This window comes from Prionailurus bengalensis, chromosome E4 (genome assembly GCF_016509475.1).
Source record: "Prionailurus bengalensis isolate Pbe53 chromosome E4, Fcat_Pben_1.1_paternal_pri, whole genome shotgun sequence".
In the NCBI taxonomy this organism is placed as follows: domain Eukaryota; kingdom Metazoa; phylum Chordata; class Mammalia; order Carnivora; family Felidae; genus Prionailurus; species Prionailurus bengalensis.
Window position 1 is genome coordinate 24,862,185 of NC_057360.1, and position 27,937 is coordinate 24,890,121.

Genomic DNA, 27,937 nt, shown 5'->3' on the forward strand with positions numbered 1-27,937 from the left:
GAGGTACAAGGAGCTACTTCTGGCCTGTCAGTTCAGCACATTACTTCCTTTTTCTCTTCATTCCATTATGTTTGAGAGTGTTTTCCATCATCTGAAGAACCCCCTTTAGCTGAAGTTATATGCATATTTAAAGGGAGAAAGACAACTTGTTACATATAGCTGCTAACTTAAGACACCCAAATAATTTTAAGAGTCTCGGGGTGGGGGGGGGGTCTGGTAAATGGCAGCCCACAGGCCCATGACTGTTTTTGGACTCCAGCCATACTCATTTACACACTGTTCAGGGCCACTTCCCTGCTACAATAGCACGGTAGTTGTAATAGACACTGTATGGCTCACAAAGCCTATAGTATTTACAGTTTAGCTCTTTAGAGAAAAAGTTTGCCTACTTCTGGACCACACCAAAGTATCCCTATCTGAGAAGGGTAAATATAAATATATATGTGTATGTGTATATGTACTTACATGTTATCTGTACACAGAACATATGCACAGATACATTATACAGATACATCTATACACATGTACATACATTATACAGATACATACACACGTACATATGCACATTATACAGATACACATACGCACACATACATTATATGGATACATATACACACACATATATACACACATATTGGATTGTTCTCAAGAAAATAAGTCACCCCAATAAGATATTATGAACAGCTTTCTCTTCAACTTTTTAAAACATCCTGTGTCCCCAGTACCACACTCAGGCCACACCAAATATAATGGGTTACAAATATTCAGATTTTATTATAAATAAAATACTGGTTTGTTTTTTTTTTTAACATAAAAAAAATGCCAAGTGTTGCATTTTATTCACCACCCTGGAGAGCAAGACTGTAGAGATTAAGGCAAACAACTGAAGTGAAGGCACATATAAAAGGGCCACAGTTGGAATTAGAAGAAACAATTCCAGGGAACAGCTGTCTGTGTCCCCTGTGACACCCAGCATTCCACAGCAGCCACCCTGTCGATTTTATGATGTAAAATACAGATAACTGGAACTATACAATAAAATCATGTATACCGCAGGAGTGTAATGAAGGTATTGCCTTATAAAGAGCTTTTATTTTAAAAATAAAATTCTGTTTAAAAATATACTACACAGATGGAGGAGGAAAGCAACAAAACAAAATGAAGAAAAAAACAAAAACCCAATTTTCACTGTGGCCTAAGACTTACTGGTGTGTGAGGCTGACCCATGGGCCAGAGGGAAACTATCTTGGCAGTCTATCTACAGTCATTGTCCTGTAACCTTGAACAAAATGTCTCTGTTAGGATGTGGCCACTTAATAAGAGGAGCTGGCTAGGGAACACTGATGTGAAAACTTGGCAAGAAAGACCCGCGCCTTGGGACACAGTAGGAGAGGCCGAGGAGAAGCAGCAGAGGGAAAGCGAGGGGTATGCCAAGTCGAAACGCTTGTAGTCAACTCCGGTATGCACGGAGGCGGAAAGGGGAGAACGGACTGGCATGACTGCTCCCATCCTACCTGTCTGTGCACACTGTCCCTGATGCCCTACGAGCACTCAGTGATCGTGCACTCCCTTATCAAAATGACCCATCTGGTTCAAAGTGTCAGGGCATTCCTAGCTCGTTCCTGGCTTGACCCACATCGATGCTGAAGATACCAATGGGCAAAATGTCCTAATCCCACCATGTTCTGTCAACCTGACATACCTGCCCTGGAGCGGGCATTAGGAACAACAGCATGCCACAGTTTAAGGTCACAGGATTGCAGTGGAAGAGGGTGTGAGGTACCTCTTTTGAGCGGCTGTGTGTGGCAGGAAAGCAGGTCAATATCGACATTAGGAAATGAAGATGCTGCAAACACAAGGCGAGGAGCAGAGCCACGGGGAACAAATGCAACGCAAAGAATTGTAGGCAGCAGGGCAGGAGGTATCCAGACACGTGCCAGTGAGGAGGAAAAATGGAGGGAAGAAGTGAACAGACAGTGCCATTCTAGGAATAGGACCAAGTATATTTACATAAATTCCTTACTCTATAATCATGATAAAAAAAAAAACACATTCACACAAAAATATAAATTTGAAATAATTAATAGCACCAGTGTGTCAGATAATAGTTTCTTTCCCCCCGCTACGCAAAGTACAAAGTTGCATAGTGTTAAAGGCTATATATGAATCTCAAAGGTGGGCTGGTAGGAGGGAGGGGTTGTGTGGCAGGGAATCGTCACACTGTGATCTTGCAAGAAAACCACAGAGCTGAGGATCAAAAGTTGAGAAGCCCACGAGGCAACTCCACCGATGGGTCTCCCCTCCACACTTGGAGGGAAGGTTTAGAGTGGGTTTAAATCACAAAGTGCAGGAGCTAGATGGTGTTGGCAGCTGTGTGAAATACTGAGTGCAAGTATTTGCCACCAGGATTTGGCAAACTGTTTAGAGAGATTCTAGAAGTTGGGAACGTCAGAAGCTAATTGAGGATAAGGGTCAAAGGCGTCATCTCTCCCCAGTGGAAGAAAAATGGGTATGTGGGATCCTGACAATACAGGCTGCATCTAAGTTTCATCCCTTTGCTAGGAAAGACTAGGATGAGGAGGCTTGTTCTGTGTGTGTCTGTCAAGATCTCAGGGGCCAACTTCTCTCTACCGGATTAACAGCACTAGTTCCAAGACTAATGTACTAAAAAAAGCTCTAAGAATTGGTTTGATTTTGACAAAGACTTTAGTGGTTATCATATCCCTATTACTTCTGTATAAATTCCATTTATAGGAATATCAGAAGATGTCTATGGTGAGTGCAAGCTGCCCATCCAGATTTATCAGCTGCCCAAAGATCTGAAAAAAGTTTATCTTCCTAGTCAAATTATTAACATACAAGAAAATGTTCAGCCTACTTCTGCAGCCTCATTCTCCTGGAGACTGTCATAAATAATTGCATCCTTACCCGTGGATGGCTCAGTGTCCTATACTCAAAATAGCTAAAACAACTGATGATGGCTCTTGACATTCTAAATGACCAATACCTTTGGCACAGGATGTTTATTTCCTTTTGCTTAAAAGAAGGAGGGGTAGTAGATGGAGGTGCATTTTCTTTATCGATAGACTGGATATACTGGCCATCACAATGCTACTAGTGGTAGCCAAACTTTTCCTTCATAGAAACAAGAGTACTGAGACTGAGGAGTTCTGTTGGTATCAGTGAGAAGGGGAGGGCTACTTGCTCAGCCCTGGCGGACAATGGTTCCCACGAAGCGTTTATGCCACCGTACGATACCGTAAGGTGCCACGTCCTCATGCAACTCGGAAGGGAAAGTGTGGGTAAGGGAGTGCCTTCCGTGGAAGAGAGACTATCAGATAAAACCCTTTGTTCCCGATTCATGATATCTGACTTGTTTCTTTTTAAGCTTTGTGAATTTTCCTGGTTCAAAAGGACAGTGGTGGAGAGCAGCAGAGAAGTGGGGGTCTGAGAAATGTCATCTTTGTGTTAAGGCACTCTATGGCCTCACAACGGCTCCCTGGTCGGGGGGTGCTGCCTTCCGGCCCTACGCGATGACGCTAGGGCTTTTCAATGGACGGGGTGTTGAAGCAGCCAGATGGTAGGGTCTTCTTGATGTCTTCCAGGTTGCGAATGTCCTTCATGATCTCCTCGATATCTCTGTTATAGTCCATGATGGCAGCCTCTTGCTTCCTCGCTTCATTCTCCAGGTCAGATACTTTCCTGTCTAGATCGCTGACTTTCATCTCATCTTTGGCTTTGTTCAGGGTACCTTCAATCTCATTCAGCTTGTTCAGGTCCACTGTGTCCAGCTGCCCTGTAGAGTCGGAAGGGACACAGAAGGAAATAGATGCATTCAGTAAGAGTTATCACATTACTCCACAAGTAACTCCACTCACCTCTTCTATAAACACAGACCCCCAGCCACCCCCAAGCAGAGTCGGCCTGCACGTGTGATGTGTAGACTGTTCGTGTTGTACAAGGGTGTGGTCAATGCAGACCAACGACAAATGCTGACCTTGCTAAGTTAGGACAGGTCAGAGCCTATATATAACGGATACTGGGCTGGATAGTTTTTTTTTCTGAGAAAACAGTTTTTGTGAAATGCTTTCTAAATACACAGGTGCCGTGTTCAAGACCTTAAGTCTCACTTGTGGTTTTGAAGGTCATCTGATTACATATATAAACATAAAAATGGCAATAACTGTTATCTGTATGCCATTTTAATGCCATCTGACGAACATAAGAATCTTTAAGCTGAACTCTACGCCCTCAGCTCTTAGATTCCAGGGAAGCTGCATTGGTTTTGGGAGTCATGTCCTGCCTTTAGGAGTTAGACGCTACTTGGAGTCCTCCTATGGAAAATGGCCAGGGATGAAATGCTGAAATAATTTCAGCAAAGGCTTCACTTTAAAATTAGCAAGAAAAAGAGTTTTTTTTGGAAGGAATTGCTTCCATAATTAATGAGAGCAGACAGCCACACGGTGATCAGCACGTTACGCATACTGTACTTGATTAAATTCTCACGAGACCATCTAATGCCAGTGATTCTCAGATGTTAACTCATTTGCCCAAGTTTGCAGTTTACAAGGCAACAAAACAAAGATTCCTACCCAAGTCTGACTAACTTTAAAATCTTGCTCTTCCCACAAAAAGCTACCTCCTCTAGCTTCCTGTCATTTTAAAACCCATCTGTTAGCACATTATTTATTATTTTTGGTATTTGAGACAGATAAAAAATATACCTCCCCCCCCCCCACCTCCCCCTGCTCCAAAAGAAAAAGTGACCAAACCTTAAAGGCTGGCGAATTAAAACAGAATGCCTTGCTACAAAGCTGTATTGGCTGGATTGTTATCACTTTATAATGAAGGCTTGTGACAAAAGTACATCTGTCCTATAATGAAGTCTGCTCCCTATTAAACTAGATTAAAAGAGCATTTCAACATGCTCATATTTCCTTATGCTATCAGTAAGAGAATAATCAAATAATCTGACTCTTTAAAAAACTGTCAGATTATCCTTTTAATTAGCAAATGAAGAGAATTCCAGGCAATGAAGTCATCACCAGTTTAAAGTGTTCTTTTATTCTGCCACTGAAATCCTTCACTCTAAATCTTTTAAAGACACTCTGTCAGCAGAATGAGCTATTCAATGTATCATAAACATCGACCATAAATGAGCAACTCTGGCAACCTATCTTCCTAATTTTAGAAGTCCTGGTCAGAGTCCAGTACTTAGATCATATGCCACGGAAGAAGTATTTGTTGAATTAATACAACCTAAAGTCATGTTTCAGTTCACACAATACTCATGCCATAATATCTGCTTTTGTGACAACTATACCAGACCCCAAGAACAAACAATGCACAAAATAGAGATCCTGCCTAAAATGGCTCTCCAGCTACTTACCCAGCTGCTCCAAGAGGTCATTAATCAGGTTGAGGAGGCTGGTGACGGAGTTTTTGGCTTTTCTGGCATTGATCTCGGCTTCCTGAGCAGCCTGTGAAGCCTGTACAGAGAGAAGGACAGAGAGAAGGACAGATGAAAACAACAGTCCCAATGGTGTGTCTTCATCTTCTTGAAATGAAGAATCAGCCCCTAATCAGCCAACAAGTCCAATTTTCAGATGCTTTTTTCCTAACTCATGAAACTATAATCTCTCACTGTAGGGTTTTTTTTTTTTTGATCCTATCTTCATGGTGAAATATTATTTTTAATTCATATGACTGTCATGAGTAGGCAGTCCGCATGCCTACACTGAGTGTATTTGTATTTCAAAAAGACCAATATTATTTCCTTTCCCCACTTTCTCACTCAAGAATACACAGTATATTCATAATATAATTCATCAAGCAGAAACAAGTTATTTTTAAGGATGAATATAAAAACTACATTTTAGAACTGAAATATGTCCTTCAGGACACTCTTAGAGACTTGACTATCTTAGAAACTTGATTAGAAATGTTGTATTCTCAAAAAATTTTCATAAGCAAGTGACACCCTCTAGAACACCCTCGCCCCCTGCAACCACACGTGCCTGTGCGCACACACGGGTGTGCACGTACCCACACAAACTGGGGCAATACAATTTACATTTTTAAAATCAACCAAAGGTAAATATATTTGGGAAAGTTCCATGAAACCTGAACAAATACACTGTGCATGAGTCATGGGAAATGGCAATGGAAGAGGAAGTGTCTAAATATCAGAAAACAGATGCTCTCACAAATAAATCTAGCCAGGATATAAATGAGTGGCTTTGAGTTCCCTACCACATGATTGTTTTTCCTAGTTTTTGGCTCAAGATAATGCAACGTTTTTGGATAGAAACAATGTAGGATTTTTAAAAAGAAAAAGAGGAAAAAACCTTCACAGATAAATGATTAATCTCTGTTGAAATCACAGCCATTCTTAGTCTCGATAGGCTTTTCTGTGTGTATACCAGGAGAGGGGTAAATGACTGCTATGGCCTGTGGACAGCGACACTACTGCATTTAACCTGTGGTCTCCAGCCTCCTGTTCCAGGACAACTGTAAGCTTTGCTCTTCTGGTTAAGAAAAATATTTAAACAAAAGTGGCTTGACGCTGTGTCTTTCAGGACTGACGTAAATGTAAGTGGGACAGTGTATGTGAGGGTGCTTTGTGTTCCTTGGAAGCTATTTACCAAAAGAAACAAAAGATGGATCCACTTCCACCCTTTGAATTGAATCCATACCCTTCCTTTGAAGCTCATTAAGAATATATCCTTTTCCTTCTTTCAACAGTCTCTGAATCTAATGTTCTAAAACCACGTTAAAAATGAAATCTAGAGATGCTCAGCACATCTGAGAAACAGATATTTTTTTTTACTATATAGTAATTTCCATTTCAGCCATAAACTTTGCTACAGAAAATTAAGGCAGTCCAAAACAAAACCCAAAAAGCACAATAAAATTAGGTATTTGCAAAGGGATGCTTCCTGATATCACTTCCCTAGAGTCTTCTTTGCCTAGATAAACAGGATCATAGTTCTCCTTTCTGTCCCAAGGTGAAAATGAGCCAGACTAGAAAGTCTGGTTTTCAAAAGTGGAAGAAAGGTCCCTTGCTTGCACTGAAAGTGCACAATTAAACACGTTCATGTGTATCATTCCTGTGATTGTAATCCGACTGAACTGAAAAGTTCTTTCTATTGTGACTCCATCAAAGTCTTTTGAAAGCAACATATAGCATAAAATAGAAAAACGGACTCTCATTCTTCATTAGGCCATGCATTCAATGAGTTAATTTTGTTACCAACAACATCACAAAAGGTAAAAAAAAAAAAAAAAAAATTAAACTGGAAGTAAGTTTGGTATGTTTTGTCATCTTTAAAAATGAAACATGAGAAACTGGTCTTTGCCCCTAGAAAGCAAGTTGCTGGGGTAACAAGAGTAGGAAGGACATCAACTTTTCGTTGTACTCCTTTTGATTTTATACCATCAATGAAGCATCCCTCCAAAAATATAAATATGTACTTTTTAATGTCCTAAAGCTTCAAATGTGTAAAAGAATGTTTTGCTTTTAGTTGAGAGAAGCTTGGGGACAGGACAATTGTGCAACAACCTGGCAGGGGGTCCAAATTCTTTGTCTTCTATGTCAGCTACTAGGCCAATTCATGGCCCCAAAACGCAATGAGAAACAAAAGTCAATACGAAAGAGACATTTCTTAACAAGATGGGGATCTTATTTATTGATCACCCTTCACTTCCTTCCAGAAGCAAATAGGCCAAAACAAACTGCTTACCATCCCTGCCATCATCATATCCTGGTCAGCATCATCTTGTTTTCTCTTCAGCTCCTTTTCTGCTTCCTGTAGTTGTTTCAACATATCGTTCACCTCGTTATCCAGGTCTGTAACTTCTGCAAATGTCTTTTCAGCTTCTGCCTTGGTGCTGGTAGCATTCTAGGCATAAAATAGATAACTACTAATGAAAAAAAAAAAAAGCTTTCCTTTTTCTAAAGTATGCTCCCACACCTTTTATAATCTGTAAAATGGATCAAAAATACAATCCAGAAAGAACGGAGCAGTAAATTATACCATATGTTGAGTTACACTATCATTTATTTGGGTTCCAAATAACAGGAATGAAAGAAAAGCCAGCCTTACCACCTAACATAATAGCATTTTACAATTTATAAAATACTTCTGTTTGCACCCTCTCATTTATCCTTAATACTTCCTGTTCTGTTATTTCCATTGTTAGTTGAGGTTGCGTGGCTAGCAAATGATAAAACATTTACACGGTGTACATTCTCCTCCACATCACATGGATTAGACACTTTCAAATTATGCATTTTTAATGCAAATGTAGCCTTGTTCTACTTGGCAATTCATCACAATGTACAAAAAGACCATGATCCCGAAATAGGAATATTTTATAAAATGTAATTAATCCCTAAACCAACTATTCTAAGCAAACTAAAAAAATGTATATGATTCTCAAACACATAATTTTAGAATCTGTTCCAGTCTCTCTTTTAAATAAAACAAACAGATTAACCGTTAAGTAGGAAAGAGGCAGCTTAAAGAGATTATTCTTTACAATGAGTAGAAGGAATCCTGGCAGTGGAAGCTAATAGGAGGGGCTCAGATACAACATCCGTCTGGAAGAGGGGCCTCAGAGTTGGACGGACTTGGCACTCTACATAAGGCTGAAAAAAATTTCAGCTGTCCATGTCAAAGAACTGTGTTTGAGAAGAGTCTGACGTTTGTGTGGAAGGGGCTCTGTGGGTCCAGGAGCCATCCTCCACTCACAATACAGACCCTGCCACTGAGACAACAGAAGAAATGTTAAAGGGCTCTTTCGATGATTTCAATGATTCTGACTCTCCCTCTTCAGTCAATGTGTGTACCTATTCTACTGCCTAGTAAAAAATGAATAAGGATAGTTTAAGGTGATTTTACTGAATTCGAGGAAGAAGCCTGCTAGGCTTCTAGGGGTCTGGACAGAACCTGGAAGATGACTAGAGAAGTACATGAGCAAAGAGCATCTGGGAGAAGGGGGAAGCACGCACCCTTTGGACAGCACTGGCGATCCTCTCGGCCTCGTGGGCCTTGCTCTTGGCTTCGGTGGCATCCGCAGCGGCATTGCCCAGGGCCAGCTGTGCCTCCCTCGTCTTTTCATTGGCTTCAATTATGGTCTGGTTGATGGCAGGAATTCTCCTTAGAGCCTCCTCTGCAGCTGTCTTGTTATCGTTCACACGCCTGTCAAAATCTAAAATCAAGTTCAAGGAACACATTTGAACTGAACTCTCAACAAGCCAAAAGGGAACCTTTCAGGAAGCTGCAACTGGAATTTGTTTTATGAACAATGAAAAGCCAGGAGAGAAAAATGAAAACCAGCATGGGCAGCCTTGAGAAGAACAGAGCACAAGGCTTCAGATTCTTGTGAATGAACATGTTTCTGGAAAGTTTATTTTCATGCAAAGCACTGAGTATGCCATTACGACCACTGCAACCAATGTTAAAGGCTGTAGTTTATTTAGTGTTTCCTATGTCTTAGCTATGGAGTTAAGAGCTTTTTGGTGTGCCTGTGATGCAGGCACTGTGTCATTTTTGTAAGTGAGAACTGAGGATTAAAGAGGTAGATAATTTCCCCCAAGGGTTCACAGAAATAAGAGGGGGATCAGGGATTCTAACTCAATCCCACTGACACCAGAGCCAATATACTCCACCATTTTCTTGTTTTTTTATTTTTTTTTTTAATGTTTGTTTATTTTTGACAGAGAGTGAGCATGCATGCAATCAGGGGACGCACAGGGAGAGAGGGAGTCACAGAATCTGAAGCAGGCTCCAGGCCCTGAGCTGTCAGCACAGAGCCCAATGCGGGGCTCAAACTCACAAAGCATGAGATCATGACCTGAGCCGAAGTCAGATCCTTAACCACCTGAGCCACCAGGAGCCCTCAACCATTATCTGGTAAAGCTTCCATATTTATAGAACCTATGGGCTAGTTTATCAGAGGCAAGTCCAGCACTATACTGTGAACTGAGCACATGTGTTTTTTATCTTGCGTGAGGAAAGAAGATAAAAACACTGAGATGCACTTGGCAGAGAAAATTAAAAATCATCTCTATTTACCAACATGAGCCAGCTAAATAGGCATATCTTGATAACATGAATTATTCTAACATCAGAAAATTTCCTTTTTTCTTCTCCCCCACACTGGGGTATAAAGGGGTAAAATGACATGAGCTCTGAGATTTTTCTTTGAAATACTTCAGCATAAAAAAACTAGGGTGGATGCTGGGGGATGAGGTAGGTATATTTAAAATCATAACTGTTGAATCTAGATGAAGGATTTATGTATGGGGTTTATTATACTATTATCTTTCATATTGTAGATGTTCCAAGAATCTCATGGTAAAAAAAAAAACAAAAACAAAACGGAAATCGCCCTAGTGAAGAAAGCATAGACATTTACCCAATTATGTGACCTGCTCCTACCTCTCAGGTTGCTGAGGATGTCGTTGGCTTCTTGTAAGGTATTTCGTCCCTTTTTAGCAGCTTCTTCGGCAACAGCCTTGGCGGCATCTGCTCGGGCTAGGAGCTGGTCAGCAGTCTACAAACACATGGCAGATCAGGGGATGAACCCTCCAAGGTAAAGCCCTTTTTTCTCCTAATGACCAGGCACCTCCAAGCTACCACCCCGACACCCGCCCGCCTACAGCAGCTAGCCCTGGGTGCCCCACAGACTTTCCTCCGAACACCCTCGGGCTTGCTGCCCTGGGCCCTGAGGTAACATCGCAGAGCTTCTGCGTGCACGGTTTCAAATTTTGCCTCAAGACAGGAAGCAACCTGCAAATCAAACCAACCTGCTGTTCAATCTTTCCCTTCTCCAGAAGCTTCTTGACTTCCAGTTCCTTCCCTCTCATGTCCTCTCTGAGGTCCTCATAATCTTTTAACTTCTGGTCAATCAGATGGTCCAGATCCTCAGCTTCCTTCTTTATTTTATTTGCCTCCTTCTGTGAAAAGCAAATAAGATTGTGACATTTTAGACAAAACAATGAAACTGATGAAAAGCTAGCCTTAGTAACTCTGTAACACTTAAGACTCAATAGATATTTAAAAAAAATTTTTTTTTAATGTTTATTTTTGAAAGCGTGAGAGTACAAGCAGAGGTGGGGCGGAGAGATACGGGGGTGGGTTGGGGTGGGGTGGGGGGATGCAGAATCTGAAGCAGGCTCTAGGCTCTGAGCTGTCAGCACAGAGCCCGATGCGGGGCTCAAACTCACAAACCGTGAGATCATGACCTGAGCCAGAGTCAGATGCTCAACCGACTGAGCCACCCAGGTGCCCCCAATTTTTTTTTTCATGTTTATTTATTTTTGAGACACACACACACACAGAATCCTCAGCAGGCTCCAGGCTCTGAGCACAGAGCCCGATGCGGGGCTCGAACCCACGAACCGTGAGATCATGACCTGAGTCGAAGTTGGACCCTCAACCGACTGAGCCACCCAGGCACCCTTTAAAATTTTTTTAATGTTTATTTATTTTTGAAAGAGACAGAGTGTGAGCAGGGGAGGGGCAGAGAGACTCAACAGATATTTTTAAAAGAGCAGCATAGGTCAAGATTTTTTGGACCTTTTTTCCAAAAACAGAGGTATACTTTAGACACAGTGAAAGGCACAACACTTACTGCAATGAGCTTTGACAAATATATTTCCCTGTGTAACCAACTCCCCAGTCAAGATATAGAATATTTCCACACCAGGAAACTCCCTTGTATCTCTTTCCAGTTAATTTCCATACCTCCCTTTTCAACAATGCAGCTGCCACTGGTCTGGTTTTTATCATAGATTAGTTTTGCCTATTCTCAAATTTCAAATATGTGAGATCATACAGTATATACATGTCTGAAGAGACCTAGCTAAACCGTTATGGTAAAAAATCAACAACACCTCAGATGTAAGAAGTGATACTTAATAAATTTCAAGTGTATATAACATAGATATATATAATTTATACAGAACCTGGGAACAGGATTCATGACTGGAGTACAGATGCAATAAAATACTACCAATCCCCCAAATATTTCACCTGCCCAACAGCATCCTGGTAAGAGTTCTTTCATTTAAACCATTTTATTCAATTTCTCTCTTGTTCTCAAGCAGACAGTACCTGGGAGTAACACTCCTGGTGTACTGGCTCTAATAAATACAAATATATAATAAGTTGGATTTATATTAAAGATTTAGGAGTGATTAATATCACTAAAGAGTCTTTGATGTTTAATCTTTATAATCACAGGTTTTTTTGTTTTTGTTTGTTTTTTAGAGACAGTGAGCAAGCAAGAGTGCGAGCAGAGGAGAGCGGTGGGGGGGGCAGAATCTTAAGCAGGCTCTATGCTTTGCACAAAGCCCGACAGAAGGCTCCATCCCACGACCCTGAGATCATGACCTGAGCTGCAACCAAGAGTCAGAATCTCAGCTGACTGAGCCACCCAGGCACCTCAATCACGGGATTCTTTATCTCGGTAAGTTCTGTTAACATATCTAAAACAGAACCCGATATTGCCACTGAGTTAGGTGGAGGACGGAGGAGGAAGGTACCCATGAAAATCACAGAGCAGTCAGAATAGCCTTCACCCAGACTGTGAGGGGTGTGTGCGGTGTGCATGTGTCTGGGAGGCAAAGGTGCGTGCTGTGGAGGGTGATGGCGGTGACAACCAAATCCCTGTGCATACAGGTTGTCCACCCCGTACCTCCAGTGCTTCTGAGTCCACAGGCGTCAGCTGGGCCACGCTGGCATAGATCTCCACCGCTTTATCTCCAGCCCTTTTGGCCTCTTCATGCACTCGGGCGGCTTGCTTCTCCAGATCCTGTGAGATGTTCTTTGCTTGTTCATACCTAAGGAACAAAAGATGTGACTGAGTGAAAAACTGAGTTGCTTCTGGCATCTCAATGTTAACTGCATTAATTCCAGTTCAAATCACTGCAATAGAATTTCTACAACTTTAAAGAAAATGCTATTTTATTTTTAAGTTCATTTATTTATTTTGAGTGTGTGTGTGTGTATGTGTGTGTGCGCGCGCGCACGCAGGGAAGGGGCAGAGAGAGAGGGAGAGAGAATCCCAAGCAGGTTCTGCCCTCTCAGTGCACTCTCACAAACTCTGAGATCATGACCTGAGCTGAAATCAAGAGTCGGATGCTTAACTGACTGAGCCACCCAGGCGCCACAAGCAAATGCTATTATTTAAAACCAACATCGCTTAAATTTTATTTCATCTCATCACTTCTATTTATACCATATGGTTTACCACATAGTTTCTTATTTCGGATACCTTTTAAACATTTGTAGCTCAAGTGTATTTTCTCTACTTTATGATATTTCCTCTTTCTTTTTTCAGTTTTGCAGAATTTCAAGTATCATGGCTAGTCGTGTTACCTTTCTCTGTAGTTACAGGAATTAGATCAAATAAAATCTCTGTAGCTCTATATCCCCGCTCTAATTACTGCACCATTTCAAAAGCATGATTAACAAAAGGAATCTTACTGCCTGAATGCATGTCCCGAATGCATCAGCATTTCATTTTTCATGGAAATGGTGCTGCTTGCAACAACTGAAGGGCCAGAAGCCACTTTTAAATGACACTCACTTTCTATTAAGCTCCTCAATCTCCAGTGTTGTTTGATTCTCTCCTGCCAGTGTTCTCAGAAGCAGATCATATGCCTCAGTTGATGTCTCATTAGCTGTCTTTGCCACTCTTACAATATCATCAGCTTCTTGTTTATGGCTGGATAACATAAAAGAAAAAAGGAACCATGAAACAGAACTATTTAATCGAGAAAGCAGCAGAATTTAGGTAACGCTTACCTTACTATATATACAAACGCCAACGTGGGCAGAGCTCTATAAATACTGGAAAAATCTTATAAATTTGGAATTTTGCAATCATTTCAATGGGGCTAGGTTTACAATAACATTCAACAATCTGAGAAAATGGCATTTTCCCAGAGGTTATTTTCCAAGCAATATTTTCCTATAAAGTTTATAGAGGCAAATGTTTATATTTCTTCAAAAAAATGACTTCTAAGTATAATTGTTTAAGAATAATTTATCTATAAAACCATATATCCTAGCAAGGACTCATTCATCTAGTCATAAGCACAAACCTCAGATCTAATGTTTAATCCTTACTCTGGTTCAGTTACTACATAGTCCTGAAACAGATTCGACTATTCAGATTTTGCACAGGCAACCTAATCACTGACCAGGAAAAGTCACCCAACACTCAATGGAAAGAAACATGTCACCAGGAAATCCAGCCAAATAATGCGAATTTTAGCTGGGTAAGTCATTAAGATTTTGTCAGCTCTAAAATTTCTATTACAGTGTCATACTGCCATATGTGGTCATTCTTTTTTTTTTGGTATGATAAGCTTTCTTTCAAAATTCCTGTATGAAATACACCAAATTATTTTATCTTCAAGACCTAATTATCTTAGGAGTTTTCCATATGTTTTCAGCTGTCATCTTTTAATCACAAAATCTAGCTATGAAACCATGAATGTTCCATGAACTAAATTACGCAGCTCACACATTTACATTTACAAAGAATAGAAAGAGCACATGTTAAAGCAAGAAGCTGAAGTAATCGCTTTGAACAATGAGGTTAAAATTCTAACGCTGGGCTTACTTAAGCACCATGAGGTCTGCGAGCTGGTGTGCAATGCATTCAACATTTATTGAGCACTTACTGTATCCTAGACATTGTGTTAGGCACTGGAACTTCAGCAGTGAATAAGCCTACATTCTAGCAACTTGTTTAACAGCTTTTTTTTTTCAATTTAATACTCTCCTATGACTTACAGTTTTCCTACGAAACTACCTTACACTTAATTAAAAAAAAAAAACCTTAAAAAAAATCAGGAATGAAATAGTCTGTTTTCTTGGGCTAATTTTCAAATGTACTATGTGTTAGTAAATGTTGTCTCTTAAAATATGAGAGTTAAGCATTTTTGCTAAAAATTAACCTTAAAAATTAAAAAAAACAAATTCAACTGAGCTTATTATCAACTTAAAGGTTCTGAAATTAAACATCTAAAAATTTTATGGTTTTCTTTGAGAAGTGCAAATACAATTTCCCTCCAAAGCATCATATTCAAATATTCAAAGTAAATATTCTAATTTCAGAAAAGAGAGCAAACTTTACCAAAGTGGGATATGTGAAAAGTGTGTGTGGGTAAAGGAGGGACAATAAGTACACACTGTAAGGAAAGTTCTAGCTTAACCATGAAAACACAGAGATCTGGAGGTTACCGTTCAGCAAGCTTTCGTGCCTCTTCTGCCAAAAGAGTCATGTTGTTTGGGTCCCCGGTGGACTCTGGTTGAGTGATTGACTGAAAAGGAAATAAATCACTAATCTCAAAGCAAGTGTCAAAACCAAATTTGTATCAGTATTATTTAGCAGAAAGAATGTCTCATTAATTAAAAGATCTTTACTCATTATTAGCCTCCTTGGCTACAGATTACTATTTGTTTTCATCAAAGGATAAGGGAAGTCTAAATTGCCTAGTGCTATAGAAGGAACAAAGCTAGAGAAATGGCCCAGATGTCCTTTGGTTTTTATCCAGTTTGTGATAACTATTTAATGACAACTATGAGCAATGTGGCTTTCTTGGTCCATGACAAAAAGACATAAGTCAAATTTAACTGAAGCATTCAACGGACAGTAACAGACTTGCTACAAATTATCAGGGGACTCCTACAACCCAACCTCAGACCTTCCCAATCACTCACCACATTGGCAACAGCAATCTTTGCTTTCTCAAGTTCTCGGGACGCAATTTCAATCAACTGCTCAGTGCTTTCTACCCTGGCACGTGCTTGCTCAGCCAAGTTTCCAGTCTCTTCAATGGTATTCCGGATATTCTGTAAACGGCTAATTTGGCTGGATAAGGTATTATTCAATCTCTGGAGGCGATCTATCAAATTCTGGTCTATATCTGCAATGGCAGTGCAGAAGAAAGTCCATAAATTATCTGAAGCAGGGGACATATCTTACATGAAAGCTGAGGCAAAACCTTATTCTTCCAAACACGGATCTTTCCGATAAGCTTTTCCTAACCCCATCGGCAGGACTGGTCAGTCTTTACTGTGTGTCCAGTTGTACCTCCACTGTTGCATTTACAACACTGTCTCCAACTGTGTGTCTGTCGGTTCCACTTGACTGTGAGCTTCTTTCTTACTCATTCCCAGTCTTACACAGTGATTAGCAAAAAGGAGACACCCAAGAAATGTCTGACAAAGGAAAGTTTGATATTCCAGCACATGCCAGATTTAATCATAAAAATATTAAAAGCACTACCAGCTCTGAGTGCTAGACATTTTTCTAAACTAGGAAAAAACCAGGTTCAAAACAGATGTTGAAGTGTGGCCGATTAAATTCATTTTGTATTTTAGGGGCGCCCAGGTAGCTCAGTTGGTTACGCATCCAACTCTTGATTTCAGCTCAAGTTATGATCTCATGGTTTGTGAGTTGAAGCCCCGTGTCGGGCTCTATGCTGACCGTGAAGAGCCTGCTTTGGACCTTCTCTCTCTGCCTCTACCCCAACTCGCTTTTTCTCAAAATAAATAAACATTAAAAAAATTTAAAAATAGGTTCATTTTGTATTTTAAACTAAATACAGACTTGCTGCCACCTCCCACCCCCTGGAATACCCATGTCATTTCTTTCATACTGATTTCTGCTTTTGAAGAGTTCTTCAAATTGTTTTTTAATTGTGCCCATTCAGCCTAATCTCATACCTATGTCCTAATAAAAGATAAATATAAGCCCATGCAAATATGATTGGCACTGTCAAAACTCGCACATGTCCTAAGATTACACATTATATTAACACACATATTAGTATACATAAGTCCTACGCAAAATTGACCAGTTCTTATTTCAACATGATGTTCAGAGTTGGCATCTAAATTTTCCAAGGAATGTGAAAAAGAGAAGAGGTCACGGTTAAGATCAATAAAGATGAATACAGGTTTGGAAAACAGCAACCACGTAGGCAGGGTCACCAAATACTCATGCACAGTTGGTGTGGTGCAAAACTCTTGCCTAACTATAGACAGTGACCCTGCTTGAATGATCAGCCACTTCTTTAATAATCTGAAGATTTTTAAGAAAACAACAAAAGACAAAGTGTCGAAATCGTAGAAAATCATTTAGACTTAGGAAGCACAAGCAGCCAATGAAGTTATAAAAGCCCCTTCCCTTTAGACATTCAGGAATGTAACAGATACCAATCTCTCTGGCCAGCTCAAGAGAAACAACAGTAACTGAAAAGGGAATAGATAATGCAACTGGTAGGATCACTTGAAATGCCTTCAAATTGCAAAACCTAGTTGCACCATATAATCTCCTTTTAAAGCTGCAGAATAAACACAAGTTTAAACTACAAATAAACACTCAGGAATGGTCTGAAAGGATAAATCATTGTGAAGATATTCTTATTCTCGGCTAGTTTGAACCCAAGTAAGAAAGGTCAGCCAGGAACTCCATGAAACCAAGCCTTAGTGGGAGCAGACTTTAACCCTAGCCCAGCTATGGTGCTACCCAAGCCCCGGGAAGCAGCAGCCCATTATGTTCCTGCCTTGCAAGTGGTTCAAGGGGAGGCATGACGGCCATGGCTTCTGTCAAAGCTTCTGTCCAATGGGACTGTCTGCTCTAATAGAGGAAAGGAGGCAGTCAAGGCCAGAGGAAGCTAGACCTAGCTGGGGCTGCACTAAGATGCGATCAATGCTGGCTGACCCCGCTTTCTTGCCTCTTGACTGCTCCCATGTGCTCCTGGTGTTGGCACCCCAGCTCTCCAATGGACTGATCAACAGTTAATGATAACTCTGCATTCAATTCTTCAATGAGTATGGCAGTATTCTTCAATGGGAATTTGTTGTTTCAAGAGAATACATTACAGGAAAAACGTGTGCCAAAAGGTTTTGCCAACAAATGAACATACTAAAAACGCAAAGAACAGGAATAAACACAACAGGAAACATTTAAGTTCTTCTTATTCTATGTTTAACACTTAAAATGTACCAATACCACAAAACACAACTAAAGTTAACATAAACTATTGACCTCTTTTTTTTTTTTATTTATTATTTTGAGAGAGAGAGAGAGAGAGAGAGAGAGAGAGAGAGAGAATCCCAAGCAGGCTCCACACTGCCAGTACAGACCCCAACACGGGGCCTGAACTCATGAACTGCAAGGTCTTGACCCAAGCTGAAACCAAGAGTTGGATGCTTAATGGACTGAGCCACCCAGGCGCCTCAACTTATTTTTAAATTTCTAAAAATTTACCTTATAGAATGATTTCTGGACTCTCATATAAAAATTCAACAAACTGGCCCAAACCAGATGCATCCAAATTACTTCCTTCCTCATTCATTTTATAAAATCAAAATTATATACATTAGGGATATCTACAATAAGAAATAAGGACTATATTTAGTTTCTGTTGACCTGTACTTTGATAGGAAGATTCTCTAACTCCAAATGGGTAGATTCATAAACTCAATGAAGAGGTCAATCACTGTGGTTCCAAATGTACTAATGTTAATGCACATTTACTATGAGTATCTGTGAACACCTGTACCTCAACGATGGGATGCTCTAGACAAAAGTGACCTTAGTCAGATGGGGAACACTTTGATAGAAGGAGCAGTATCTTGTTCATGTTTTCATTAACTGGTGTTTAGCACAATGCGTGGTATACTATAGGCACTCAGTAAATGTAGAAAAGGATTTGTCCAAATTTAGAAAAAAAGCTTAATTCAGAGTAAGAAATAAAAATAAAACAAGGGTGCCTGGGTGGCTCGGTCAGTTGAGTGTCCAACTGCAGCTCAGGTCATGATCTCGCGATTCTGGGATCGAGCCCTGCATTGGGCTCTGTGCTGATGGCTCGGAGCCTGGAGACTGCTTTGGATTCTGTGTCCCCACTCCCTCTGTCCCTCCCCAGCTTGTGCTCTGTCTCTCTCTCTCAAAAATTAACATTAAAAAAATTTTTAAAAACATTAAAGTGATTTTTTTGGGGGGGCGCCTGGGTGGCACAGTCGGTTAAGTGTCTGACTTCAGCCAGGTCATGATCTCGCGGTCTGTGAGTTCGAGCCCCGCGTCAGGCTCTGGGCTGATGGCTCAGAGCCTGGAGCCTGTTTCCGATTCTGTGTCTCCCTCTCTCTCTGCCCCTCCCCCGTTCATGCTCTGTCTCTCTCTGTCCCAAAAATAAATAAACGTTGAAAAAAAAATTTTTTTAAAAAACATTAAAGTGATTTTTTTAAAATGTTTTTATTTATTATTTTTGAGACAGATGCTTAACCCACTGAGCCACCCAGGTGCCCCTAAAGTGATTTTAAAAGTAAATATTTTAAAATAACTTTTTCTTACTTTCAAAGTTTTAAAAACTCAAGTTCCTTTAAAGTCAATAAAGTATTTTGAAATAGTTTTCTAAGTCTTAAACCAACTCCTTCTCTGCTTATGATCAGATAAGCTGACATAATCAGCTTATCTCATCATAATATGGTACAGATAATGTACAGAGAAGTGACATAATTGCAAAGGACATTAAATACACCACAGTATAAAATGTACTTTACATGATGTTATTAGAACATTTGTTCACTTATTAAACAGAACAGTCAATACTTGAAGACTACACTTTTTCCTTATGAGGGTCCTAAGGAAATAAAGCAGTACATAAAATAAATCCTGACTCACTAGAATAACAGAAAAAATCCAAGTTCAAATTTTCTACTTAAAATAATGTACACCCAAAATGCATACCTTTCATGATTTTTAAAAACTGTTTTAAAACACTTTGTAATAGAATAGATTTATAAAACACTTAGAATTTTAACATCTAATAGTTTCTGATGTGCTGGGAGAACTCTTTTCACTTGCTGTATCCAAAAACATTAAGTTGACAAGTTCTTGTATTTTCACAGATTGTTTGAAAAAATTCATATTCTACAAATAGTTTAAGAAATCGAGAATTTTGTAAAGCTGTACTAACTAACCTTGAACTAGGAGCCACGTCTAAAGATTGGGCCATCTGGCAGAAGTTACCCACTGTTTAAACATGTATACCTTTGACATCCTGGGCCTCTCGAAGGAGGTCCATAACTTCTCTCTCTGCTTCCTTTAGCCTGTCCTCAAAGGCTTGATCTGTCACCACCTCTTCCCCAGTTCCAAGGTTTGCTATGAGATTCTCTAATTCCTGGAGTTTCATTCGATGATCAGCAACCTGCACATGATGAAGAACATACAGAGAACCCAGCTGGACTTCCTGCAGGAATAATCATCAAGGGGCACTCTATACATACGCAAGTCTACACACTCCACCTATGTCCACTTTTGAACAGGTAACACAGGTAGTTTTCTTTATTGTTCTGGCTTCCAGAGAGAAACTATCAAGTCTATTCCTTTGACATTAAACACTACATGTGGATGATTCTCCAGTTCTGACCTCTCTCTTAGGTTTTAGATTACTTTCCTGATACCTCCACTTGGCTCTGATAGGTATCTCTCAATTCAACATCCAAAACTATACTCTTGATTTTCTTCTCTTAAATCTGCTCTCCCTGAGTCATCTCCATCTCAATAACCAATGCCTCCAGCTACCTTACGCAAAAAACCCAACATGCTTCCTTGATTCTTCTCTTTCCCTGTCCTTGCCCCCAAACACACATACTTATCCAATTCAATCCAGGCTTCCCTTTCTACCCCACTCCTGACTATCATTCTTCACATAACAGTCAGCGTGTTCTTCTTAAAATATGAATTGGATTTCCTAGATTAAAACCCTTCGGTGCATTCTCCCTGGATCTGGAGTAAAATCTAAGGTTGACATGGTGCAACATGAGCTATGTCCACCAACCTCTCCCGTCTTCTCACAAACCAGCCCTCCTCGTTCAGGAGCCCCAGACAACCTCCACGTTTGAGGCCTGTGTATCCCATATTCCCTCTGCCTGGAACAGCCTACCTGTCACTTCTCATTCAACTTATTCTCTCTTATTCTTCAGATCTCACCTTAAATAAATTTCCTTAGAGAGGCCTTATAGAAAGTAGTTCCTCCAGTTACTGTCTGTACCCTTTCTTGTGCTTATCTCAGTTAGTACTTTTTTTTCTTTAATTTTTATTATTTGTCTCCCAACTGGAACATAAGTCTTGGAGGACAGGGACCATGTCTACCTTGTTTACCATCTGTTCTCCAAAGCTAAGTGCACAGGAAGCACCCCTTCAATGTCTGCTGAGTGAGTGAATAAGTGAACAAATGAATGCATGGTGGACAGCTTACCTTATCCTTCACCAGCCGATAACATGCTGGACATTCCTGGCAGCCAGGCCGAGACCGATTGTAGAAATAGTTCTCTTCACACTGGTCACAGCGATTTCCCACAAAACCTTCTCTGCATTCACAGCGACCATCGTCTTTGCACTGGAGTGAAAGAGATCCCTCGGGATGACAGTCACACGCTGCAGAATAAAGGGAAAAGAGTACATGACAGGGAAAAGAAGGAAGAGTGAGTTTTTCTTTTAACTCAGATTGATATCAATAAGGCATTATAAGTAGACATTTTTTTAAAACCAGGCCAAATTATGAGAATTTGAACAGTTAATTCTACTTAGCAGAGAAAACAGAAATTTTTAAAGCAAAAGTGAGTTTCAAAGTAAAATGTACATCCCTTGGAGGGGGCACATTTTACGTTACTTAATAATTATAGAAATTAGTCTACTGAACTAGTCAGTGCCCTTTTTTGCACTTCAAGAATTCTTCTCTACTTTCATCTCTCTGCTGTTTAATGCTTCTCTCACTAAGGAACTAGAAAACCCAAATGCTAATACTTATTTTGCATTATTTTATAGTTTGTTTACTTGCTTTGTTCTCTGAACTGGGTCAATGATTTATGCTACATTCCACAGGAGAAATGAAGGAATTGAAAAAGCAAAGCACCAAACTGTTCTGAGGCCTAATTCCAGGCAAGTGTTTATGCCAAGGAGAAGCAGATGTTTAGATGTAACTGAACCAAAAGGGCCCCAAGGGTGGGAAGGAACTGCAGCCGGTAAGTCGACCAACAAGTTGTGAGCAAAGTCTCTCACCATTTCATTATCTGCTCTCAGAATGCGATCAATAAAAATTTTTCATTAAGCACAGTGGGAAAGTCCAGTAAGCAAAGGGAGACTCCCCTCGGAAAGACAAAAGACTGGAGAAAGAATCAGAAATGATATAAAAGAAGATGTAAATAAGGTGGCCGCAAAGGAACCCGAGAAGCTCCCAATCCCCAGAGTATGAGACAAGGCTAATATTCATTGATGATGGCTTAGGTACTGCCCTGACTGCAAGCCATGGGGCCAGACGTAGGCTGTCAAAGTCTGCAGTTCTAACTGGCATTAGGAAAGACTTTGAGTTCTATGCCCCCAAAAGTCCTTACGTTTGCAGCCTTCGGGTCCAAACCCGAAGTGGTTGACCTCACAGCGCTCGCAGTGCTGACCGGTGATGCCAGGCTGGCACTCACACTGGCCACTGCGGATGTCACACTGTCCATTGGTGGAACCCAAAGCATGGCAGTCACACCTGAAAATGAACACACAACATTTCTCAGGTAAGAAAAACGGACTCTCAGCAAACCTTCCCCCCACCTCTGTTCAGCATAGAACTGATGTAATCTGTATTAGAAAACAGAATGTAAAGGGCTATTAAGACAAAATGTTATGGGCTATTAAGCGCCTGAGGTTCAAGTAATTTTCAGGGGTTCTACTGAGAACCTCCTTTTCTAACCTAACCCACAAATACAGTTATTTCACTGCTAAAACCACTACAAAGTGGCTCTCCAACCCGGCACCGCATATGTACTGACCAAGAGCTTGGAAAAGAGCAATTCCCAGGCTGCAAGCCCCAGAGGACCTGATTCTCAGTGCATCAGAGAGCACCATGTGATTTGTTGTCTTCTAACTGTTGCTCAGGTGATTCTGACACAACTGGGGAAGCTTCATTCCACTCTTTTCTCCCATTAGCTTAATTACAACTGTCCAGGATTGCCTCTAAGGATACTCTGCCTCAACTGGGCACTCAACTCCTGAACAAAATCAAGGCTACCGTTACATACAGCTCAGAAAAATTCACCTCTCCCAATTAAAAAAGCAAAGATCACTTCCAGCAAAGGCACCTGGCGTCTCACCTCTCGCAGCCTTGCCCACTCTGCAGGTTGTAGAAGCCGGGGTCACAGGCCCCGCAGTCCCGGCCAGTCACGTGGGGCAGACATTCGCACTGCCCGGTCACAGGGTTACAGCCTCTCTGCTGCTTCACGGTTCCATAGGGATGGCAGTCACAGGCTAAGGGGGGAAGCAGAGAGCAAAAGATGCAAATCGCCCGGGAGAAGGACTAAAATGTAAACAATACAAACAAACCCTTTACACTTCAGTTGAACCAATACAGTAGCCACTAATCACCTGTGGCTGTTGAGCACCTGAAATGGGGCTGGCCTTGAGATGTGCTGTGAATGTGATATACATCCCACATTTTAAAGACTTAGCGTGGGGAAAAAAGAACATACATCTTGATAATTTTTAATTCATTAGTCACTGAAACGATAGTATAGTAGATGTGTTAGGTGAAATAAAATGTATCATTAAAATCAATTTCACCTGTTTCTCTTTATTTCAACGTGTCTATGAGAAATTTAAACTACGAGAGGTTCACAATTTCTATTGAACAGTGCCTTGTTAGACCAAACAACTGGAAGTATTTAAAGAGACCACACAAGAATCCTCAGAATACATGAGTACAACCGTGACAGATGGCTAGATCACCTTTGCATTTGTCTGCTGGATTAGGGGCCAGGGCATTTCCAAAAAATCCATCTTTGCATCGGTCACAATAGAAGCCAGCAGTGTTATAGATGCATTTCAGGCATTCTCCTGTCAAGCGATTGCAATTTCCAACGGCATTGGGATCGATGTTGTCATTGCACTGGCAGAGGCGGCAAAGCCTCACCGGGCCGTTTCTCCCCAGAGGGTCTCCAAAGTAGCCATCGTCACAGAGCTCACATCTTTTACCTGGACATGAGACAAATCTGATGTTACGAGAGAAGGGCCTTAGACATTTCTGGTGCCATTGGATACAAACAGTCTGGTCACAAAGAATCTAGTTTAACCATCAGATGTGAGGCGGCATGCTGCAGCTGACAGGGCACCAGCCCAGGAGAAGCTTCTAGACCTGGGCTGCAGTCCTGGCCCTGTGCCAGTATCGGCTGAATGACTCCAGGCACATCTCCATTTTGTTATTAGAAAGACAGGACCCGCTCTGCCCACTCCACATCAGCTGTCCTGGGGACTAACCGAAATCATTCATTAAAAGTGCTTTGTGGGGCATCTGGGTGGCTCAGTTGGTTAAGCATCCAACTTTGGCTCAGGCCATAATCTCACAGTTTGTGAGTTTGAGTCCCACATCAGGTTCTGTACTGTCGGCACAGAGCCTGCTTCAGATCCTCTGTCCCCATCTCTCTCTGCCCCTCCCCCCTCCCCCTTTCTCTCAAAAAGATAAATAAACAAACATTTAAAAAAGTACTTTGCAAATGATTCAGGCTCAGGGTTTATTAACCTCTCCAGTCCCAAGGGATGGCACATTCATGTTTGTTTTGTTCATGATATTAAAACAGATGAAGGGCCACTCGATATCTTAAGTTTCCCATACAACAGAGTAAGCAGGACAACTTTCTTAAAAAAGTAAAAGGTTTGTGCTAATCCTTGTTTGAGCAGTGTCAACTGGTACAGAATCAGAGTATTTAGAAGATAACTTAAAGAGATCGTCATTTGCCACCAGCTTCTATTATACCTAAGGGAACAGAGAGGTTAAGTAACTTGCCCACAACCAAACAGTTAGAATCCAGGACTCTTTCCACCATACTAAACTCACTGCTCCTCCTCTTTTCTTTTCCACTTCTCCATTATCATTAGCTCAAGTTGGGTTCTTGATATCTTTGTAGCTAATAGGGCCTGAATGAGCCTAAATTGTTTGGAGAAACAAAGGCTTGTTCATTTATTCATTTAACAAGCACCTGCCGAGCATCTATTACATAGGCACTGTTCTAGGTTGTCAGGATGATGTGGTGAACAAGGTGGACAAGATCTCCACTCTCACAAAGCTTATGCTGCAGCTGGGGGAGACCAATCCACAGACATATAAATAAAAATGATTAGTTCAGATAGGGATAAGCATAAGAAAATTAAAACATTTTGAGCAATATGGCAGAGTGACAGGGCAATGGCTACTTCAGATTGGGTGGTTAGAGAAAGCTCTGCAAAGAGGAGATATTTGGGATGATAATGGAAAGACAGGAAGAAAACAGCCATGATAATATCCAAGGGAAGAATGCGCCAGAAAAACAAGATGAGCTTATGGAAGTAGTAAGAGCCAATCATGTAGGTCACAGTAAAAAGTCTGGTTTAAAGTGATATTAGAGGGTTTTTAAAGTGATGTGACCTGAAATACATTTAAAAAGGATTATCCCAGCTGCCATGTGAGAGTGGACTACAGGGCCGCAGAGTGAGAGAGGCTCATTAGGAGACCAATTAGGCCATTCCAGGTGAGAGAGGGCAGTGGTGTAGACCAGGGTGGTGGCAGTGGAGGCAGTGAAAAGTGGTCAGATGTGAGATAGACTCAATCACACGTGCTGGCTGACTGCTTCCGGGAAATGAAAGAAAGAATTAAAGATAAGCCTAGGATTTTAGCTTGGGCAACTAGGTGGATGTGAGTATTTTCATGCAGTTGAACAAGATTGGGAAAGGACAGGGTTGGGTTAGAAAAAAAGAGAAGAAATCAAAGATGTAGCTTGGATATGCTTAAAAATGCCTTTAGCCCTGTGACTCAAGAGGACAGCAGAAAATGAAAGACACATTCAAATTAGCAAGACCTAAAGACAGTTTAATAAACATACTCTCTATACAAGTATGGGTGTAAGGAATCCCTGAAGAGAGTGTAGCACCTGTGGTAGTGACTGTCGGGCTCCGTGACCTGGGCCTCAGTGGGTGGATGGAGGGAGCAGCTAACCAGAGTCTCACATTAGAAAGGGTTGTCTGGAAAAGGCTGGCTATAACTGAGGACCTTGATTAAGGTCACCAGCCTCAAGGACCCTATGGAGAGGAGGCCTTGGAATAAATACTCTGCCCCCACCCCCATCCCCGACCTCCTGTATGTACTTCCTGCTGCCTGGACACAAATGGAGGGTCCATCTGATGTGGTGCACACAGGCCTTGTCAGGGTGGAGAAGAATAAAGAACAAATGTGAAGGGGCAAATGGAAGGCTTCCAGCCCACCCGCCAAGTAGAGACGGCAAGTAAGTAGCTGCCACTCAGGGGAGAGCACAGTCGGGGCTGAAGACGCAGATTTTTTTAGTAAGCACAGAAAGGCTTTTGAAGCCTGAAGGACAAGACTCATTCACCTGAGGGGAGAATATAGATGAGTTGACATGGAAGCCTCAGGCTGAGAACCAGAAGTGATCAACAGAGACTCAAGAGGAGAGGGAAAGAACGAAACCCAAGAGGGGGCAGTGTCACCGAAGGCGAGAGGGGAAATGTCTGGGGCAGAGCGAGCAGTCAACTGAGTCCAGTGTTGCTGGGAGACAGGGTCAGATGAGGACTGAAAACTGACCCCTGCATTTGGCAAATGGAGACCACTGATGAGGTGAACAGAAACTCTAGCTGGGGGTGGGGCAGGAGGGGAAGGAATGAAACACTAAGAGAGGAAAGGAAGCTTCTGGTCTGTGATATACATAGTTACCAGACCCTCACCCAAGAGCTTTCTCCAGACTAGGATCAGAACAGCATTTCAGTTTTGCTTTTTATCAGGTAATTTGGCTATTCTAGATATGATGTATATTTAAAATGCCTTGAAACTGGTTTTGAATACAACAATTAAAAAAATGACCTAAAACAGAGGTGCATGGTAGCCCAGGGGAAGCTTTCACTCCAAAATATCTCCCAGCAACGAGACAGCTAACCCATCCCCTTTTGTCGCGGAGTCCAGGATGTAGTTTCAAGTCCTGGATGGATTGCCTACATGACTCTGGGCAAGTAATGTACTTTTTTGGGCCTTAGTTGTTCCTTATCATTCTGTCCCCACCCTTGGGGAGGTGTTGCTCCTTCACCTCTGGCCCTCTTACGTGAGTTCCTTTGTCTGAACTAACCACACTGTCTAAAAATTATCTGTGTTTGCCTCCACACTTTTAGCCCCTGAAGAGCAGGGACCATCCCTAATTCATCTCTGCATTTTCATTCCCAAAGCCAGGGACTCAAATAAATGTGTTGAAAAAAGAATATTATTATTAATTTACCCCAAAAGATCATTTTAAAGATGTTGTGAAGAAGATCTCATCTGTGAAGATCTCAGGGACTATCAGTAGTTATTTCTATTCTTCAGTAGCCTTCTAAATGAGGAACACCTTACCCTGCATCTGCAATCTCTATTCATCATCCAAAAAATATTTGCATTCATTCAACAAGTATACATGTCAAGTGCTATTCGGGGTGTCAGGGATACAAAAATGAATAAGACAGACAGAAGTCCCTGCTCTTGTAGAGCTTAAACTGGGGTGAAGGAGAGGAAAGACAGACAACAAATGAATAAACAGAAAAATATCAAGTGGTTAAAAAGCACTATGAAAAAAGTAAAGCAGGAAATAGGACTAACGAGCGATGGCATTATTTTTCACAGGGTCTAGGCTGTTTTTCAGGTGGACCTCTACCTCAATTAACATCCTCAAGAAGTGCTATTGCTCATCTCCTTCAAGCCAGGTGATAACTAAGAAGACGAATGTATTTCACAAGTCTTGTGTGAGAGGCATCTAGTTATAGACTAACGGGTTTACAACATTTTGCAACGTATCCCAAGTCGTCTCAGTGCACCATTTGTATTATTCAGCACTGCCATGAATGAATACCCCCA

At 41.1% G+C, this 27,937-nt stretch overlaps 1 protein-coding gene across 1 annotated transcript in view; it reads right to left on the minus strand.

Moving 5' to 3' along the window:
- Positions 1-747: 747 nt before the first annotated feature.
- The window catches only part of LAMC1 (laminin subunit gamma 1), a 130,586-nt gene continuing 103,396 nt past the window's right edge, over positions 748-27,937 (minus strand). The window contains exons 14-28 of the mRNA XM_043568381.1: positions 23,806-24,051; positions 23,175-23,328; positions 22,428-22,570; positions 21,293-21,471; positions 20,083-20,239; positions 15,744-15,949; positions 15,264-15,343; positions 13,600-13,737; positions 12,706-12,850; positions 10,814-10,963; positions 10,446-10,560; positions 9,014-9,213; positions 7,743-7,901; positions 5,390-5,489; positions 748-3,796 (exon numbers count right to left, since the gene is read on the minus strand). Coding sequence (XP_043424316.1) covers positions 3,540-3,796; positions 5,390-5,489; positions 7,743-7,901; positions 9,014-9,213; positions 10,446-10,560; positions 10,814-10,963; positions 12,706-12,850; positions 13,600-13,737; positions 15,264-15,343; positions 15,744-15,949; positions 20,083-20,239; positions 21,293-21,471; positions 22,428-22,570; positions 23,175-23,328; positions 23,806-24,051 — 2,429 coding nt within the window. The 3' untranslated portion in view covers positions 748-3,539. The remainder of the gene's footprint in view (positions 3,797-5,389; positions 5,490-7,742; positions 7,902-9,013; positions 9,214-10,445; positions 10,561-10,813; positions 10,964-12,705; positions 12,851-13,599; positions 13,738-15,263; positions 15,344-15,743; positions 15,950-20,082; positions 20,240-21,292; positions 21,472-22,427; positions 22,571-23,174; positions 23,329-23,805; positions 24,052-27,937) is intronic.